Source organism: Marmota flaviventris, chromosome 2 (genome assembly GCF_047511675.1).
Source record: "Marmota flaviventris isolate mMarFla1 chromosome 2, mMarFla1.hap1, whole genome shotgun sequence".
Taxonomy (NCBI): domain Eukaryota; kingdom Metazoa; phylum Chordata; class Mammalia; order Rodentia; family Sciuridae; genus Marmota; species Marmota flaviventris.
This window is the reverse complement of record NC_092499.1, coordinates 104,059,537-104,080,520: the sequence shown is the minus strand read 5'-3', so window position 1 is coordinate 104,080,520 and position 20,984 is coordinate 104,059,537. Positions and strand designations below refer to the sequence as shown.

Below are 20,984 nucleotides of genomic sequence, written 5' to 3'. Positions count from 1 at the left end.
GTATGACAAATCTAAACATTATAAAACATCATATTCACTGGAACTACTTGATTAATCTTTTCTCCAATTCTATATTTACACAAAGAAAACAAGCTGAGAATAGTTCTATTTACAACATGTTATGAAGATGTATACATTTTACTTAAAGGGTTATAAAATAATTCTAAAACTACATAATTAAGCAGGAAAGAATTTTAAAGTATAGCACATTCTACGCTTGTCAAAAACACAGTATTAAATTCCCACTGCAAAGGGCAAACACCTTGCTTTCTAGAAATTATCTATTAGTTAAAAAGTAATAAAGCAAAACTTAACTAGCTCAACAACAGGGTTGCTCAGAAATTTACTGTTAGCTAGTCTTGAAGTTTAAAGTCTAATGCATAACTTACTTTCTACTAAAGCATTGCATGAGTCTCACACTCATTATACCCACAGATTTGCCAGAGTCAACAGTAAAATATTAATTACTTCACATGCTGCTTGCCTTAAGTTAACGAGATGCATCATATCACCAACTATATACCAGAAGTCCTATAATTTTATTCGGGCTTATCGGCTGGATCCAATACAACAAACATTAAAGAATATCATAAAGTTTTAACCTCTGTTTTATTTTTAGACTTTTCCAATACAGAAAGGAAAACTAACCGCTGGTTACACTGCAGACCTCAAATCACATTTGGTTTTCTCAGGTGTCCCTGGCACATAAAGGCCCCAAATAGTTTTTTACTGTAATCTGGACAACCCACTATACCTGGGCAAGGTTGATTATCTGTCCCTGGTGGGATCTGTATCACCACACCATTTGATTCTCCCATCCACTTGGTAGTTTTTTCCTGCTAAGTCAATCATGATAATGGTAGAATCATTCTAAGAAAAAACAAATAGTTCTGAGAGCCAAGATATTGTTCTGGTGAAAATGTCAGCATACTGTCAGGATATTAGTGGTGGAAGGTCTGCACAATGAACTTCCTGGGACTCTGTTTTCTTCATTACTGTAGAGGAAATGCACTGTCACCTGCAATACCTGGGAAGTCTAGGAACACCATGGCTCTCAGTCTGATCTGCCACATGAAGAAGGCTTCAATCATCTGACCAAGAAAATGTCCATCAAACAGTTCAGAATTGTAGGAAAGAACACCAACACCACTAATACCCAAGTATACTCGTTCCCAAACTCCCTAGCCAACCCCAGACTACTTTCAGCACTGTTTGCCATGGCTGCACATTTATGTTTTCTTCACATCAATTTTTTGCTTCAGTCAAGTCACTGAAAGAAAAAATGTTAAGTTCTTGTGGAACAAAGTAGAAGCAGATACATGGAAACTGAAGTATGTGAGAAACTACAAGACAGCATAATGGAAAACCAGCTGCAACTGTCATATACAGAAACTCTTCCTACTTGAGACATGGAACCTGAGGCCTGTGTCTCTTCCTTTAAATGAGAGGATCAAAAGCTAAGAGAGGCAGTGGAGTTGCATTAACAGAGAGACTGTCTACTTAATCGAAAGAAATGAGAGATTAAAAGAGACTAAAAAGGAATTTTACCATGAGATGCAATTACTTACCTTTGTGTCATTATTCCAAATAAACTGCCTCAAGAAATCTTAAATAATAATTAAAAAAAAATCTTTAGCAGTGGCTTTATCTTCAAAACAAAGAAACACTAATCCAAGTTGGGAATTTGGGCAAGCCTTCTTAGGAAAGGTAAAGTATGAACTGAAAATTCCAGGACACAAAGTCATTATGGCTTTCATTACCAACATAAGATCAAGTAAGTGGCTAAAACAGTGCCTTGAAAATGGCAGAATGCAGTTAAGTATTGACAAATGAACTGGTGGAATTAATCAGGCAAGGAAATGTCACAAGGGCACTGGAGTTAGAGGAAACAACGTGAGAAAAAGTGTACATATATGAAACAGTTCAAACTAAGCAGGTAAATAATGTTAGAAATAAAGATTTATGGCAAGAAGTAGAAAGAAATGTTGATGGGATATATGAATGCTTGTTTTTGTTTGAGGTTCTGAAACAGAAACAAAGCTGAGTCAAAAAAAAAAAGTTTAATGTAGTAATGTAAATATCTGACTTATTTTTCAAGAGATATAAACAAAGTACTATGACAAAGCAGAAGAAAGTAGTTCCTATTTAGGATTACCAGGGGAGCATCATGATGAATATATACTATGTAAATGATAGATCAATGATGCTTGTTTGGCTGAAGTGGAAGGAAGAAAAGAAAATATGTTTTTCATTTGTGCACAAAAAATGCAAGTATAAAACAAGGAACTTAAAATTTTACTAGTTTACACTTATGCTTGACTACAAAGACTAATAGTATATGGTGTCTAGTATGTAGAAGATATTTTCAAAACCTATGAAAGTATACATTAAATAAAAAGCTCCTCATTAACAGCAAATTCATGATGAATCCATTATAGTATATAATAAAACACATAAATGAGTTCTGATAAAGCAGTCAATAGATATACAACATGTTTCCCAAGAAGAGAAAATATGCTAGCTTTGAAAATCTGAAGAATTTCTTTTTAAGTGTACCTTAGAGAAAGAATAAAATATTTTCAGATAAAAATCATGTGCATACAAAAATATGCAAATTCAAGTTTTGGCTAGTGAAAGAAGTATTAAAAAATGTTTCTAGAAAGCCAACAACTCTGAGGTCATACAGGATGCTTTTGCAATGATTAGGCAAGAGAAGACAAATTGGAAATGAAATGCAAAATACAACAGATACAAAAATCTGAGAATACACTGGCACCTTGGCTGTCTGCCTGGTAAGGCTGTTGAGGTGGAATGATTAGTGACTTGATCCACATAGGTTGGTTTCAAGAATTAACACACATATGTAGAATACAACAACAGAACTTAAAATCTATAATAAAAATCTTCACAGACAAGAAATTTAGAGGGTTTTGGTAGCTGCACTACAAATTAAGGTAAACATCTGAAGCTTGATCAAATTGGCCAGATTATCAGAATATAATTTTAAAAGAATAGTAAAGAAACAAAGAAAGATGTTTTGAATAAAAAGCACACACCACAGATCCCAAGTACCCATTAAAGAGAAGAGAGGCCCTTCATCTGTACAGTTTCTAGTTCAATCACATCCAAAGACTCAAGAGACAGTCAGTGATTCTTTAACACGGGTTAACAGGAATAGGAGTTAATTTGCTCAGACAAAATTCTTTCCTAATGAATCACTGCCCTTCAATTTGCTCTTTTATTTAACATTTACAAAGGTTGTTATTGACGTTTGCTGTATGTCACTGCCAGGGGACCAAGCTGTGTCTGTGCTTAGAAAGAACACAATGGAGACAAGGCGGAGTTATAATCAACATTGAAGCTTGCCTTCCTCATATGCCAAATATATCCTGGCCAAGCAACCTCATCCTAAACACTGCAGAGCCAATTAAATTGATCATTGTACTGAATACAAGATAAGCCTTCTGCACTGCAAGAATTGATAGCACAAAGATAACAGACAAGAATGAGTCAATAAAATTAACAATAAAATTTTATTTAATATCCCATTTGTCTGTGAACAGATGACTTAAATATAATCTCTTCACAAAATAAAAATCATTTAAAAATCTGCAAGCTTTCCTATGTCTGTTATTCATAAAACCATTTTATGAATTATACAATTGTTTAAATAACAGTTTTCATAAGAAGAATGATAAGATTCTAACTAAAACAAAATGACCTTCACCCAAAGTTAAGGAAAATGTCAGTACAAATTTTAATTTATTAGTAACAGAACATGTTTGAGTACTAACAATGTGCTAGGTATTATGTTAAATTTGATGCATAGTTTGTGCCCTTTAATTCTCAAGCCAATCCTGTAACATACATATAATTATCATGAAAACATTACAGTACACTTAATCACTGCCTATATTTTTTCACTGGCTAAAAGTACCTTGGGATAGTTGCCAACTGCAACCACTTCCCTTACTAATAAGCTCCTGATGGAGCAGTAAGTGAAAAAATCATGTATGGTCATGTGCTCATATGTCAAAGAGCAATAAATAATCAATTATTACTGAAATAAACATGCTTTCAAAAACATATCACAAAAATAAAATTAGTTACTAGGCAAAAAAAAAATGTCCTCAAAATTTAATCTGCCAACAAAAGTCATTACCACAGAGCCAAAGACTCTGGGACCACAGCCAGATTTCACCTCTAAATTTACTTTCAGAGGTAGTTCTGTATCTTCTGATTGACATGATGCTAAACTATAGTACTCCTTTTTTGAAAAGTTAAGGGACAGCCACTCAAGAAATGCCATTTTATTTACTGAGTGTCACTACATTTCAGGCATACACTAAAAGATATAGACACAAAATGAAATAACAAAGAGACCTACCCTCAAGTAATTTATACTTCAACAGAAAAAGAATGTACACAACTCTCTAATAAGAGTTGATAATAAGATATGCTACTCAGCAGGTTGTACAGTGTTAAAATACAAAAGCAGCAGTGTTTTTGTCCTCTATAATAAGTCACGGATGTCAAATGTGAGCTGATGTATGATGGATAAATAAAAGGCCAATGTCATCAGGCAAAGGCAAAAACCTGGAAGTACACAATAGTTTTGAAAACAGGGGAGGGGGTCACTAGGATTCAGCTGGGGTGTAAAGTACTTCATAGAGGTAAGGGGAAAAAAAGGAGGAAGAGTTTAAAGGAGGAGGAGGAGCTTGAGGATATAGTCGCAGCAACAGTGGCTTCAGGCAGAAAATGAAGATCTTTAAGTTCCAGGCTGAGCATCATAGATTTTATTCTCTGGACAATTACACGCGGAGATCTGATAGCTTTATGCCATGAAAAAGTGAAATTCATAATTGAAAATGGATTCAATATGAATACTGTGCTTTACATTAAATGAGTTTACATATATTTTTTCCCCATTCAAATCAAAAGCACTGTATTCCTACAGCTAAGCCTGGAACATACATTCCAGATGTTATATTTTTATACACATTATAAGCCTATTAAGTACAAGGTTTGAATCCTTACTAATTGTTTTGAAGATAACATTTTTATCATCGTGTTTCGCACACTCTTAAACACAGTGTTTAGCATATAGAAAGCTTTCAATAAAATATGGAGAGATGGTATATTTAAACTCTCACAGGAAACAATTATTAGATTTTGTGTGTGATAGGAAATCAACCTCACAAATGAATTGCCTGCCCACTGGTTTGCCACAGAAAATCAAGGCCACCTAGACCTGACTGAAAGGACGGAACCTTAACTGCTAACACTCAGAATGCAGTAATCTAAGCTGCCCAGTAGCAGCTTCTTCATCTGAACAGCTGTGGAGATCAAGTTGCAGCTTGGCCAAGTACAATGATTCATGGTTAGCAAGACAGCTGAGGGCATTCCAAGTGGTAGTGTTCACTTCTCCAAGCTATCTGCCAAAGGAGCCTCCAAATTTTACCGCAGAACTAACCCAGGGCCTGTCACTGAAAAAGCTACCTGAGGTATGGGTACCTTTACACTACAGTGTCAGATCACTGCAAAGTCAGATCACCTGAAAATTCAACCGAGGTCAGGTCAGAGGACTAAGGTGACACCAAGAACATTCCCAGACCTAGGGCTTCCTACTCATATCTGGAGTCTAGAGCCAGCTGTTAGAAGGTTGGTTTTTTTTTTTTTTTTTTTTTTTTTTTTAAGCCAAACTTTAAAAAAAAAAAAAAAAAAAAAGAAATCCAGAATATTTCTCATTCCCACTTTCCTAAGATTTGAGGAAGGGTAGTGCATTTCCTTTCCTTCTAAATCACATTATGGATAATAAAAAACTATTACTCTAAAAATATTCCTGTGTTCGGAGTTTTTTGTTTTCTCTGGTATCTAAAGGGAAGTGGGGGGAACTGGCCACTTGTTCATAGGACACTTTGAGGTAATGCTTTTCTCTTGGCCCTCTCTTACTTAGAAGTGTTATTCTTTCCAAGATAAACAAACCAAACCTATTTATTCCTCTACTCCACAAAAGCAAACTATGAACTTATCAAGATATGCTGAAACAGATCTCTATTCCTCATCGTGTCCTCTTCCTTCAACATGAATACACCAAATACTAGAGTCTATATTACCTCTCTCTTAGGTCCTAGGGAGGAAACCAACTGCCATTACCTTCAGTGAATCTTAAAATTTCTTTTTTATGCCTGCAATAAATCCCTAGGAAAAGCTGTATGCACTGCTATGTTTTCATAAAGTTTGGCCTGAAACTCAATAAGATTTGGCTACTCCATGCCTCTGTCACCATGAAATAAAATATTCAACCAAAAATCAATTCAACCCTAGCCATTTCTTCTGCAGGTAAACTCTGTCTTAAAAATAAACAAACAAATAAAGCTAGAGTGGATCAGAGTCAGCCAGAAATGGGAGATAATTTTTTAAAAAATCACTCTATTACAAGAATCCGTAAATGGGACTAACACCAGACAATGCATCTGGGACAGGATCTAAATAAATATCCTGTTCTTTACTCAGTAAAATCCTTCATTTCTGTTCACTGACCCATTTTAGCTTAGTAAACTATACAACTGCTGTTTGATGTTAGTAGATGTGCTGCCAAAGCAAGTACAACAAAGATAATTGGTGTAATTCTCACTTCTTTGGGAGTAAAGAACTCTCTCCTTTTATTTTTGTGGTGCTAGCGAGATGAGCCTGGGATCATCTACCACTGATCTATACCCCCATCTCTCCACTCACTTTTTAATGATAGGGTCTTGCTAAGTTACTGAGGCTGGCCTCAGATTTGAGATCCTCTGCCTCAGACTCTCCAGTTGCTGAATTACAGGCATGCACCACCACACTGGACTTGACTCTCCTATTAACACAACATGCTTTTTTCCACCTTGGTACATTAATATTAATGGGAATACTCTGAACTTGAAACCTTTTTTTTTTTTCAATTCTTACATACATGACAATAGTGGAATGCATTACAATCATAATTATCCATTCACAACACCATTTTTCATAACTCTGTATATAAAATATGTTCATTCCAAATCATGCCATTATACATGAGCTCTCTTATTATTATTATATTTTTTTTTGCATTATGAACTTGAATCTTCTAAGGGCTTCAAATCTTCTTAACATCAATTGTTTTTCTCATTTGTACAATGAAGTAAACCAAGCTCCTTTTTAGCTCTCAACATTGAATGCAGCCATCTAGGCCCAGCCCCCAAATTTATAAAGACCAACTAAGTCTCTTAAGGGGTTCTGTGGAATGGGACAAGAAGCAGCAGCCTACATTCTACACTTGGCTTTTTTGGGGGGGAGGGGTGGACACAAAAGACTTAGTTTCCCCAATTAAAAACAAACTTTCAACCAAATTCAAATGTTGTAGTCACTGAGGAAATAAGTAACGGGCACTATGAAAAGATGACTTAAACTTCTCATATAGGGCTGAATCTTTTTAGATTTTGTATTAAAAATGAAAATGTGATACATGAGTTCAAACCCATGAACACAATACATACATACGCTTGCAACAAATTCTTAGGAAGAACTATATCCACTAGTGTGCTTTCATCAATTTTTGTCCTGAAAATCACTAGGACTTGGCTACTCTATGCCTCTGTTCATGGTGAGATAACACAATCCACTAAGAAGGCAACCAGGAGTCAACTCACTCCTCACCAGTTCTGCAACAGGCAAACTCCATCTTAAAAACACACATACTACTCTAATTTATTCTGCTAGTGTTTTCAAAGCAAAAGTGTGGTCCTTTTCCCTAACTATGGTACAGTTAAAATGCTTTAAAACATGATTCTTTAAAGTAAGAAAATTTTAATAATGTGCTAAAGAAAAATATTCACTTCTTTTAAAACTTAGACTGATCATGTTAATTAAATCCTTCCTACTGTGTGCTTTATTAATCCTTAAAACTGTTCCCTTTCAAGGCAATCTATTATAACACTAATCAGATATATTATATGTTGTTATGCTATCATGAGAACCCATGCTGAGAAAGCTGTATTTGTACAATTTACTGGTAATTTAAGATTAATTTTCACTTTTTCCAAATATCATAACTTGTTATCCTAAGACCAGTGATCTACACACATTCTGCTTAGAAATATTAATTCTATTTGTATCTTAAATTTAAAAATATTTTCTCCATCATGTGCTACTTGGTAGCCATTCTGTATTCTTTAAAATTAACTTTCTATATACCAACACTTTACATGTTCATTTTCAATGAATAGGAAATCTTAATGGCTGACTTAAGTACAATTGTGACTTATGGTAACATACAAATGATTTAAGTAAGAACAACTAATAACATTACATCAACCCACAAACATTCCTTAGCTTTGGGTTTAAATTAACTAGTTACAATAACAAATTAAAAACATCTAATGTCAGGACAAAAGAAATAGAAACTAATACTCTAACAGAAAAGCACAAAAAAACTACAGAGAATTATATAATCAGTCTTTAAATACCACAGACATTAATAAGTTACCCTGTTTACAATATTAGTAAACATTACTGTGCACACTTACAACTAATTGTCCTACTGGAAATTATATATTTATATATATAAAGCGCGCACACACACACACACACACACACACACATTTTAAAGCCAGATGTCCCATTCCTTTCCTAAAATAGTGTGTTAGTAGCTTTACAAAAGCTGACATCTTAGCCCCTCCAGCTTTTCCCTGCTGACCCCACACACAGCAGCACAGCTACAAATGCCCTGAGAAAGAGGACCCACTGGGGAAAATTGTATTCTGCTCAGCTCTGCATGCATCAGTGGACTTTGCAGCAGATAAATATACCCCACAGCCAGATTCACTGACACAATGAAGCAAAATGGGAAATTTGAGATGTAGGTTCTCGATCTTAAACCTCTTTTTAAGCAAGGGGTGATTTGCTTTTATTACAGATTTCACATACAAAAAATTTTCCCCAAAGGACTCATCTGTATTAATCACTTGAAAAATATTTCTGAAAATCTTAAATTTGTAATGCACCAGAGTTTGTTATAATTTAACTTTTTAGAGATGTTTTAGCAAAAACATTTTGAGTAGGAAGTAAGAGAGTTCCCATATACTCTCCACCTATCTACCTACCTACTTAGTACCTACACGCAGACATAGCCTCCTATCAACTTCCCATACAAAAGTGATACATATTTTACAACTAATGAACCTATAACTGACACAATGTTAATATCTGAAGTTCATAGTTTACATTAGGGTCCACTTAAGTATTGGTTTAGACAGATATGTAAGACAGGTCTCCACCATTAAAATGTACAGAATAGTTTCAATGTACTAAAAATCCAGTGCTATACTTACTCAACCTCCTTTTCCCTCCAGCACTGGCTACCACTGATTTTTTCACTGATAGTTTTCCCTTTTCCAGAATGCCATATAGTTAGAATTATATACTATATAGCCTTTTCAGATTGGCTTTTTTCACACAATAATCCACAAGATTCATCCATGTCTTTTTATGGTTTGATAGCTCATTTCTTTTTAGCACTGAATGATATTTCATTGCCTAAATGTTCCCATGGTTTGTTATTTATCCATTCACCTACTGAAGGACATCTTGGTTGCTTCCATATTTGGTAATTATAAACAAAGTTGCTAGGGCTGGGTAAAGCACTTGCCTCACATGTGCACTGGGTTCAATCCTCAGCACCACATTAAAAAAATAAAATAAAGATACTGTGTGTTCACCTACAGCTAAAAAAATATATTAAAAAAAATAAAGCTGCTTTAAACACCTGTTTGCAGATTACCATGTGGATATAAATTTTCAACTTCTTTGAAAAAAATACCATGGAACAAAAGTGCTGAGTTGTACGGTAAGAGTGTATTTAGTTTTATAGGGATTTGTCAAACTGTCTTAAAAAGTGGTTCTATTATTTTGCAGTAAAATGAACAAATAAGAGATCCTGTTGTTTCACATTCTTGTCAGAATTAGGTGTTGTCAGTATTCTGGATTTGGCCTTTCTAACTGGTGTTTAGAGATAGTTCACTGTCTTTATTTTGCAATTCTCTAATGGCATATTATGTTGAATATCTACTCATAGGCTTATTTACCATCTATACATCCTGGGTGAAGTGTCCAGGTTTTTTGCCCATTATTAATCAGCTGCTAGTTTTCTCATTGGAGTTTTAATAGTTCTTTATACATTTTGGACAAAAGTCCTTTATCAGACATGTCTCTTGCAAAGACATGTGGCTTATTTTTCTCATTCTTTCAAGTAATTTTTAAGTGTGGTTTATACATGCTCGCAGAACAAAAAACACAAGGGTACAAAATAAGCTTCTTTCCCCTTCTGCCTTCTAGGAGTTCCCTTCCTAGAAGGAAATCATTGTTAATTTCTTGAATATTCTTTGAGAGATATTCTACCCAAATGCAAATGAAGCTATGTATAATTTTTCAAGTAAACTTTTTTACAGGGGAATGATTTTAAATTTAGAGGAAAGTTTCCAAGTTAGTAGAGTTCCCATATACTTTTCAACCAGTTTCCCATTGCATTTTATATAATCAGACAATATTTGTCAAGACTAAGAAATTAACATTAGAATGTTATTGTTAACTAAACTCAAGACTTTATTAGAATTAAACTGTTTTTCCCACTAGTGTAAATTTTTTTGTTCCAACATTCAATCCCTGATCTTATTGCATTTTGATATATTTGATTTCTAAAACATATCAGAATAAGCTTTATATGCTTCTCTGTTCTCATCCTTTTTTACTTAACCTTTCTCAGGTCTTTCTATCAATAACATAATATGACTCTGGTAACATACAATGTAGAGAAGATTACTGACCCTAACCAGCCCTCTAATTTATACCAGAATTGGCTTCAAACAGAAACAATTTTTAAAATTATATAAGTACTCATTTAATAACATTGATTTTGCTTTCTGGAACAGAAACCCTAAAATATTTGCTCTCTAGCTCACTGTAAAAGTTTTACTCAGGGACTAGAGTAAAAAATGTATGTAAGAGTTATTAATAAAATTTATAATTAACCTCTAAATAAACTGATTTAATTTGTTGTGAAGTGGCCTTGTACTATACTTCCTTTTGTCTTACAATTCTCCAGAGCTATTCTCAAAGTGAAAAACAAGTATATAATAGAAGAATGACTGTAGAACCACCAAACCATACCACATGGTAATAATACCCCAAGATACATTTTCCAAGAGGAAAGAATTATGTAAAAACTCAATAAACAGGGCTGGGGATGTGGCTCAAGCGGTAGCGCACTCGCCTGGCATTCGTGCGGCGATGGGTTCGATCCTCAGCACCACATAAAAAAAAAATAAAGATGTTGTGTCCACCAAAACTGAAAAATAAATATTAAAAAATTCTCTCTCTCTCTCTCTCCTCTCTTAAAAAAAACTCAATAAACAGATATAATACATATGCAAATGCATGTGTCTGTTTGTAGGTATCAAAAAGTCCTAAATACAGATAAAATAGCAAGTTATAAAAACCTATATAAAAATGCCACTAACCAACAAAATATATAGTGGAAGTCACACAAAAAAGTGGTCTATGAGAAGTAAACACTGAATTTTGTATGCAAAAATAAATAAGTTGATATGTGATGGAGATTACAAAAAATGGTAGATTAACACTCCAAATAACTGCTTCACTTAAAATGTAAGGCCTATTAAACAGCAAAACAACAAACAAACAAACAAAAAACACAGAAATAAAGGATCAAAATGCAATAAATATTTTCCAACAGTAATACTTTTATAATTTAAACCTAAGCAATTCAATGTGTTTTCAAAAATTCACTATTATTTCATCGCTAATTAAAACTTACATAAACACTGTGACTACCAATCAAGCTAATACTAACGCTTACTCTGAAAAAGGTTCCAGCATTTTCAGAATATAGGGAGTACCACCAGCCCCCCTCCTACTGCATCCACTCCTTATGACAACCATATTATTTCTCAACACTCTCGAATACAGAACCATTCAGATGACTTCTAAGGCCCATTCCAGTTTGAACATTATTAATTATGTAAGCAATTATTTCTCAGAAAACCTTTATTCAATGATTCAGGCTTCATCATTACAACTATAAGCAGTGAAACTTAAATTTTTTCACATAGAAGGTGTGACCTGATAATGCTCCTTTAGGAGCATTTTTAATTCTGAATTAAAATAGTATCCCAAATTTTCAACTGTTTACCATGGTGGTATTCTCAAATTCTAGCATTTAACTAAATTATAAAGGCTACATAAGTTCCTTAAGATTTTTTGTTTTCTAATAATCAAGGAGCTACAGAGCCTGTCATCTACCCCATTATAGACAACTTTTAACAGCCTCAGTTAAGAGTTTATGTTCACCTGGATAGAATTACAAACAATGGAAAGATTCAGGGAAGAAGAACCTATCAGTTCTATACCCCTAGATCATTAGAAAACTGTTAAGACTAATAACTACTCTTCTCATGGACTATGCAATAAATTAAAGAATAAAGGTGGTCCTTCATAATTTAGTCTATACAGTTACTAGTTTGAAGGTTCCAAAATTAAGGTAACATTGTTACTTCATGAAAATATTCATTAGACCATAAAAACAAAGGTGAAATATTCCCCACAGGTAGTATGGCTGTCTCAAGCCAGAGTTTGTGGAACTGTTGGTCAAACTCTTGCTAAATATCCCATAATACATAGCAAATACAAAAGATATATTTAAAGTGAATATCATGCAAAAGACTCAAGATTTCATGACATCCATGAAAATGATGTAATTAGTTACAAAGTCATTTGACAGATTACAATCTGAGTCAGTTAAATAACTGAGGAAAAAATAAAGATTCAAAGGTGAAATAATGGACATATATAGTACTGTACAATTTTCTGGGGAAAAGAAAATCACTGGTGGGGTGAATCCCAGTGGTATTTGCTGTGTAAGACCCTGGGTTTAATCCCTAGTCCTAGACGAAAAACAAAACAAACCCTCCCAAAGTTAATGATTAAGTAGTCTGTTAATATCATGACCTGGTAGATATTATATAATAACATAATTTATATTAATACTGTTATTTTGTTATTTTAGTTTTATTTTCAAATAAAACATTTCCCTGGTATTTTCTAACATCTTGGTTACTCTTTTAAGAAATTCAATCCAGGACTAATAACCCCCAGATAGAAGGGATCTACATCTATACGAGGGTGCTCTAGAAAACAAGGCATCAGTCCTAGTTTGGACTTTCCCAGATCAGGTCATCTCTGGCTCACAGGAATGACTTAGGAAAGAATGAACCTCAAAGAGTTGGAGGTACAGCTCAGTGGTAGAGCATCTGTATGGCACATGCGAGGCCCTGGGTTCCTCTCCAGCACTAAAAAAGGAAGGAAGAAAGGCAGGAAAAGAAGGTAGAGGGGGAAGGGAAAATAAATGAAAAAAGAGAAAGGATATCAAAATTTAGAGTCTGCCTTTCAGAGTATAGAAGCTGGGTAGGGTTATGAAAAAAGATAACACCAGGAAGAGTATTATATATAAAACGCATAATGTCCCTGAAAGAAAACGTTCCATGGTACTAAGAAATAAGGTATCATGTACTACAGCAGGCAGAAAAGATAATTTGGAGCAATTTGGAAAGACTGAAATTAAGAATCTAAAAGGAGAATGATAGAGACCAGAACATCATCTATCCTTCTTCATTTTTCAAATTCCCTTTGCTTGGTCCAATTTGTTTCTCTATAGCTATAGTTCATCTTTTCAATAGCCACTTATCAAGTGAAAAAAGGATTTTTTTTTTTTTTGGTGTGGTCCTAGAGATTGAACATAGTTGGGAGAGAAGTCTACCATGGTTATCTATTTTCATTATCTCATCTAACAAAAGAATTTCATGTGTATCAAAGTTAGATATCTTTAAAGGTAGAATTTTACTGTGTTTTGACATTCTAAAACTGGTAATTTAAATTTTTTTGTAATTCTGGGAGACTTCTAGATTTATCATAAATAATAGTTCAGGCAGTATCTAATATGTAAGGTTTTTTCTTGAAATTTGTTTGTTTGAAATACTCAACACACAGGAAAAAATATATAGGAATATATACTGAATACACAGAAAAATATATGAGATAAATAGATTTAAATTCCCAGAAAAGTCCACAAAAACCTATTTAACCTACAATTAAATGGAAATAAAACAGTAGTTTTGTTACCAGAAGGGCCCTTTAATTCCTGAGGTAGAGAATGGAACTGAGCAAAGATATTCTAGCAGCAATGTGAAGGGGCAGCTGGTTTGTTTATAAGTCAAATATCTGTAAGTAGAGATTTACTGATTAGAAACCTATTAAATTAACTAAAATACCTATCTAAAGTGAGTTATAAAAACATACATAGCAAACACACACACAGCAATTCCAAAGTACTGTTATTTTATCATTTATTTATTTATTTGTTTTGTCCTTCATACGACCAAGAATATTTTTCAGTAGTTTGTGCCATGGAAAACCAGTTTCCTAGAAGCTAATGATCCTTTTTACAAAAGACTTTTATGTAGCATATGAAATTGGAATGCAGCGGACTACTAAAAGCAAAGTTAAATAGCTTTTTCTTTTTTCAGTCTTTAAGATACAATTTGTACTTCTAAGGGGGGACAACTGACATAAAATATATAATAATGTCAAAAGTTATTTCATTATGTGAACTTTTTTGATGGTCATCTTTCAAAACCATTGTCTTCATAATTATGATTAAGGAAAATGCTGAGCTAGTAAAAAACTTAGAAATGAATTATATAACAGAATTTGCTCCTATGTTCAATTAATGAGTTGGTCCTATCATCACCACAAACATAATTGATTACCAACACGTAAAGCAAAACAAGTTTTAAATAAATTAATAAGGGGATCAAAAGTGTAGCAATGGGCAAAAGCTAGAAGAGGGTAGAAAAAGACCAGGCTATTTGGTGATAATTCTGTAATTCACTTTTATGGTCAAGGTTTTTGCACAAAGTTTTAATATAACACAGAGCTGTTTGATGCTAAGAACAGACTTACTTCACTAAAAAGACAAGCCATACCATATTGACAAATCAATAGGATAATTCTGGAATTCATAAAAAGAAACACTAATCCAGCATAGTAATTTTTGACTTTCAATAAAACACTTCAAATATCTAAATGAATATAGAAATGTACTTTCTGTGGCAAACTGTTCATTACTGAATCATTATCAACCCCTGTTAGACAAAATTTCTCATTTTTGTAATGCATAAAATCATTAAAGTGTTTGAAAGCTCCATCATGAAAGACAACGGCACTTTATAATCCACTATTTCTTCAGGCAAATGTGCTTATGGCTGAACTTAATACTCAAAAAATAACAACATTTGCTAGATGTATGATCCTACACATACACTTAATAGTTTTTTTACATGATGACAGCAGTGATAAAATGTGTTACTGCTTTACTGTTAGCTTTAAGTGTTTCTGAGCATTCATCATTCACCACACCACCCCCAAGTGTTACCTGTTGTGACAATTAGGAATCAGCAGTTCAAACGCTTCTAATACTGCCAGACACATATCATCGAAGCTTTAATAATCCAGGTTTTCGGTCTGAAACTCCCTTGAACTATCAAACAGCTAGAAAAGTGAATCTATTTATTTAAACCCTGTCTAGTACTGTAAGCACATATGTTTGGGAATCCAACAGTTCAATTACTTTGGTTCACATCAAGTTAGATTGCCTGTTGCTGTACAGAGCTGCACTTGCCATTTAAGAGACATTCATTTCCAAAAGCAAGCTACTACCATGCAGAATGCTTACTTACAGTAAGTCATTCTACTGAAGTACTCATTTAATCATTTTTCTTGAAAATAAAGGAAATGAGCATGGTAAACCAAGACCTTTCCAAGTACCAGACAAACCCTTTTGAATATATCTGCTTAATCATTTCAGGGTTACTTCTCCCTTTTTAATATGTAAATAAATCCTTTCAAAGTAGGTAGTTAAAACTTGCAACCAAAATCTATGGTCTGATTTTGATAGTTAAATCTATTTGATCAACTAAACAAGGTAATTCCAATAATTATTTGAAAACTGAAGAAAGAAACAGGCACGTGTTCATAATTGTTCCAAATGAGAAAATGTTACCTCAAACTGAATCACAGATACACTTTTTACAGAATTACAGTCAAGAGCTGCTTATAACAAAAGACTGGCATGCATAATACCTCCCGAACTATATTTAATTCCTACATTTGTCCCCCACAATTTTAATAGTCACCTTAGCTCTCAGTTTTCTGGTGATGCAATTCTACTGGGTCTAAGAGTCATCTCTGTGAGCAACAAATAAAGGTAAGAACATAAATAGAAAAGGGGCAATTTCTTATTTTTCACAATGCAGAGTGATAGCCTCAATAAGGAAGCTTAGTTCAATGCTAATTTACAAAAACATTGATTTTAACTTGCCCTACTATACTTAATATAAATTAAATACTATTGGGGTCAAGTTAAGATGCAAAAGGAATTTATTTGGAGGGTCTAGTCTATTTTACTTTGATGGCAAACTCAGTAAGTTTTTTTAAAAAACTGTTTTCCATGACCAAATAATTATTTTGTTTTAAATTCAACTTTGATTTTTACCTGGAATAATATATTTAATGCCATGATTTTCATTTGTGCTTATGTTGAAACAAACTGTGATTTTAAAACCAAGTTTTATTGCTGATTAGATTTTTTTTACTCTTGTGTCACACTCAATGATTCTGGTTTTAAACTGTCAACTGCCTTAGGCAAAATACACACTAGAACATCAGACTTTGTCTTCTAAACACTACAGAGGACAGAAGAAAGAAACAAAGACTGTTCAGAGCAAAACCATTTAGAAAGAATCTGCAGACCACCAGGATTTTGGATTTGGGTAATCCACTTAGATTAGCAAGACTGTGTCTCAAAAGGACAATTCTAAGATCACAATATAGGTCATGTCCTTAAGAAACAGAATAAGTAATGAAATCAATGTCAATTACACAATCCTTCCATATTTACATGACACCAATGACAATCAGTAAAACAGATTAAATAAAGCCTTTGTAATGTGCTCAGCCACAGCAATAGCAAAAAGAAAAATAACATCATGAAACACACAGACTCTTTTGAATCAAGTTTTGAAAAAAGGTCAAATTACTGCTTATTTAAAAAGAAGGAGGAGCTGGGGTTGTGGCTCAGTGTGAGGTAGCACCACATTAAAAAAATGAATGAATGAATGAATGAAATAATAAAATAAAGGTATTATGTCCATGTACAAATAATATTATATATATAAATAAATTTATATATATATATATATATATATATATATATATATATATATATATATATAAATATAAATAAATACTATCCAAATTGGGAAAAAAACCAAAACTTGGGCTTATTTCAGACCAAACAACAATAAACTTTCATTTGAGAAAGGCGGGGTGGGGGTGGGATGTTCTGCAAGCAGCAGGGAGAGAGGAAGAATGAAAACCATAAAGGTTTTGCCAAAACATAAATATCAGGTTTAAGTGATAGGTCTTACTCTGCAAAGTACATTTCACTTTTGCAGACCAAACCTTTAAGCATCCTCAACATGAATTAAAGTGCTTAACACAATCTCTACAATAACTAAACATACCATTAGCTTTTAATCAAACAGTGCCAAAAGAAATACTGTCAAATATGAGTAAAATCTGCCTAAAATCACTGTTCTGTCATATTTTTAATTACCACATACATACAACTATTAAGACAAACAGTAAATTACAAGCACCCCTGAAATAATGCTAACCACCTGCCCCAGAAAACAGAAAATATGCAATGCTTTGAGGTAACACAGACACTGTCAAAAGTGAGTTAAAATACTGTTATTTTCTTTTTGATACCAATAACAACAGGGCATTATCTATAAGAAGATTCCAAATTTTTGGATGCTGTTCTTCAAGCTGAACCCAGGAAAGCCCTAGAAGCCTCTAGAAACTCAGAAAATTTGTTCGGGATACTTACGTGTCCTTCTTGAACAAGGGAATTAAAAATTTCTCTGACCACAGGGACTTTGAGAATACTTGCAGAGAATCACCAACTTACCCATCAGATTTGAGTTCATGAAAGGTGTTGGGGACAAGCCTTCATGGGCCCCTAATCGACTGTCATTCAAGTGATCACTGTAATGAGGGCTGTCTGTAAAACCCTAGGGGGGAAAAAGACCAGAGTATTAAAGAGATTATTTGGTAGTACTAACTGAGCATAAAGACACTCACCTAATTAATACATAGACTTACAAATAGTTATTCCTAACCAAGATCCTCATTTATCATTTAAAAGCAGAATAGCATAGTATTCCTTTTACTCCTCCTCTTAAGGTTTTAAAGTAAAAAAAAAAAAATTATTGATTGATCTTAAAGAAAAGTTAAGTTTCTGAAAACAAAACACCATAAACCCAATGTTTTTAATCAGTGCTTCTGACAAGAGAGAGGAGCTATCAAAATTCTATAAACTATTACTAAAATTATCTTTATGATCTCATTACATTCAAAAGGAGAGTTCTATGGATCATTCAATTCTTATAAATTAAAAAAAATGATTATCACTATTCTTTCTCTGCTCTTGCACCTTATGAACAAAGGATTGGGCAATTAGTGTTATTTAAAATACTAAAAATAACTACAATCAGTATATTGGGAATAAATTCTTTCCTAAATGGCAAACAATTATTTAACAAGAAAGGTCTGTTTATATTTCTTTTACTATTTGCATAACAAGTAGAAACTTAACTAAGTAAAAAAGAACAGTTGATAAATATAACTGACTTGACTTAAATGCTTAAGTTTGAAAAAAGAAATTGCAAACACCATGAAGACATTAAAGCTAATGCTATCATTTCACACAGCTATTACTAAATTTCTCTTTATAGCTTACCAGATTTTCTAAAAGCAAAACACGGGCAAGATAAAGTTTACAAAATCCCTATTAATGAAAAACTCCTGCTTCTCAGACTCTTACACAAAGTATAGTATCACCTCCAAAATCATATTGATTCTAAACAAGTATTTGAATAACAGTTAATTGAAAATGCATATGATACCTATTCCTTTGCCAATTTAAAACCACATAGTAAAGATAAAAAAAAAAAAAAAAAACACTTAGAAGAGGCCCAAGTAAGAGAGAAAATTGCTCTGCCTCACAGAAACCAGAAACCACCCAGAATCCCCTGGGACTATAAAATCAGTCACTGAACATTTATCATTATCCAAACTGCAGGCTAACATTCAAGAAGACATTAATGGGGTTGAAACAGGCCTCACTATCTTTGTAAGCATGTTCACAGTTCAACCAAAGGGCTAGGAACCCAGAGCTAAGTAACTATCAAATCATTACAACTGCTTATAGATGCGTGTCACAACTCCTTCTGCCATGCAGTTTTAAAACTATTCTTCTGAGGGTGCTAACTCCCAAATGAATCTGTTTCATTTCTATCTTATTTAGAATCACTGATAACACATGTAACAAACATAAGAAGTATGTGGGTAAGATTTACAACTTGGTAATGACCACAAGGGTGCCCTCAAAAACCACAACCCTAGTCCCAAATGGGACAGCCAAAAGCAGCAGTAGCTGTATACAAAATAGGATGGTTTCCAGAAAGACCACTCCATGAAGTTTACTTTTATTCTTAAAATGAACTTGCAAATATCTGGATATTCTCTCTGATACCCATTCCTACTGCCATTTTTAGCCACAAGGTCAAAATAATGCATCAAAATCTATAAAACACTTACTGAAATAATGCTTATTATCATAAACAATATTACCCTGGAAAAATGCTAACTGCAATGTGTTTGTACATCAACTAATTGTTCACAGTACATTTGAAAGCCAAAGGTTAATTAAATGATTATGTTCTCAGCATTCCTCAATTTTACTTCTCTTCATTCTAGTATTAATAAAAGAGCTTTCTTTTCCTTTCACAACTATAAAAACACTGAAGTTGACTTACAATTATTTCCTAAAGCACCTGCAAACAAATAATCTGTTTTAGATACATATTTATGATCTGTCAAATTATTGTACATAGTTTATTAACTTTATAGATTATCATTTAACATGGCTGACTTTCTGTCCCCAGACCAAAGAATATTTAACTTTCAACCATACAATATATAGTAAATACTGTCCTTTATTCACACACAACCACATAATCCAGGAAATAGAACAGAATTTACTACAATATTATTTCCCAGCATTCAACTGCTTAACAATTCCACATATAAAATCTTGGACTGGCATGGTACATCACAGAGTAGCAGTCAAAAGTATGAGCTTTTTTTTCCTTTACATATAGGATTTGAATATGAGCCCTCAATAACTGTCATTTCATTTATTATATGCAAATACTATTTTTTTAAAACAAATTTTAATTGTAGCTGGACAAAATACATTTATTTATTTATTTGTTCATTTGTTTATTTATTTATTTTTATGTGGTACTGAGGATCGAACCCATCGCCTCACATGTGCTAGGCAAGCACTATATCGCTGAGTCACAACGCCAGACCATATATGCATATACTATTAATCCATATATTAAAAAATAAGGCATAATCACCAGATTTAAAATAAATATTAATAGAAATTTAAACAGTACCCCCTCACATATTTAGAGGCTCATCTTAATGAATACATTTTCCTTTAAAATCTATTGCCTAAGAAGCAAGAAAGAAATAGTTCTTCGTCTACAAATGCAAGCTGCTACTGGAGAAGGGAACAGAGACAGGACTCAGAAATGCCTGTCATAGTGTTAGAACAAAACCTCACTTCAAAGTCTATTTGAGATTACTCACTATCCATATTCTACAAAGTAGTTGTGATCCTACCTTGAATATAACTTTTAGTGAGCCAAGATGAATACTTAGAAATAATTTACAAAGATTACCATAGGCCACATTTTTAC

At 33.3% G+C, this 20,984-nt stretch overlaps 1 protein-coding gene across 10 annotated transcripts in view; it reads right to left on the bottom strand.

The window, feature by feature from the left end:
• Positions 1 to 20,984, bottom strand: part of Tcf12 (transcription factor 12) — a 348,998-nt gene that overhangs the window by 155,679 nt on the left and 172,335 nt on the right. For all 10 annotated transcript variants that reach the window (XM_071608299.1, XM_071608302.1, XM_071608300.1 and 7 more), the window contains one exon: positions 18,122 to 18,224. In XM_071608299.1, coding sequence (XP_071464400.1) covers positions 18,122 to 18,224 — 103 coding nt within the window. The remainder of the gene's footprint in view (positions 1 to 18,121; positions 18,225 to 20,984) is intronic.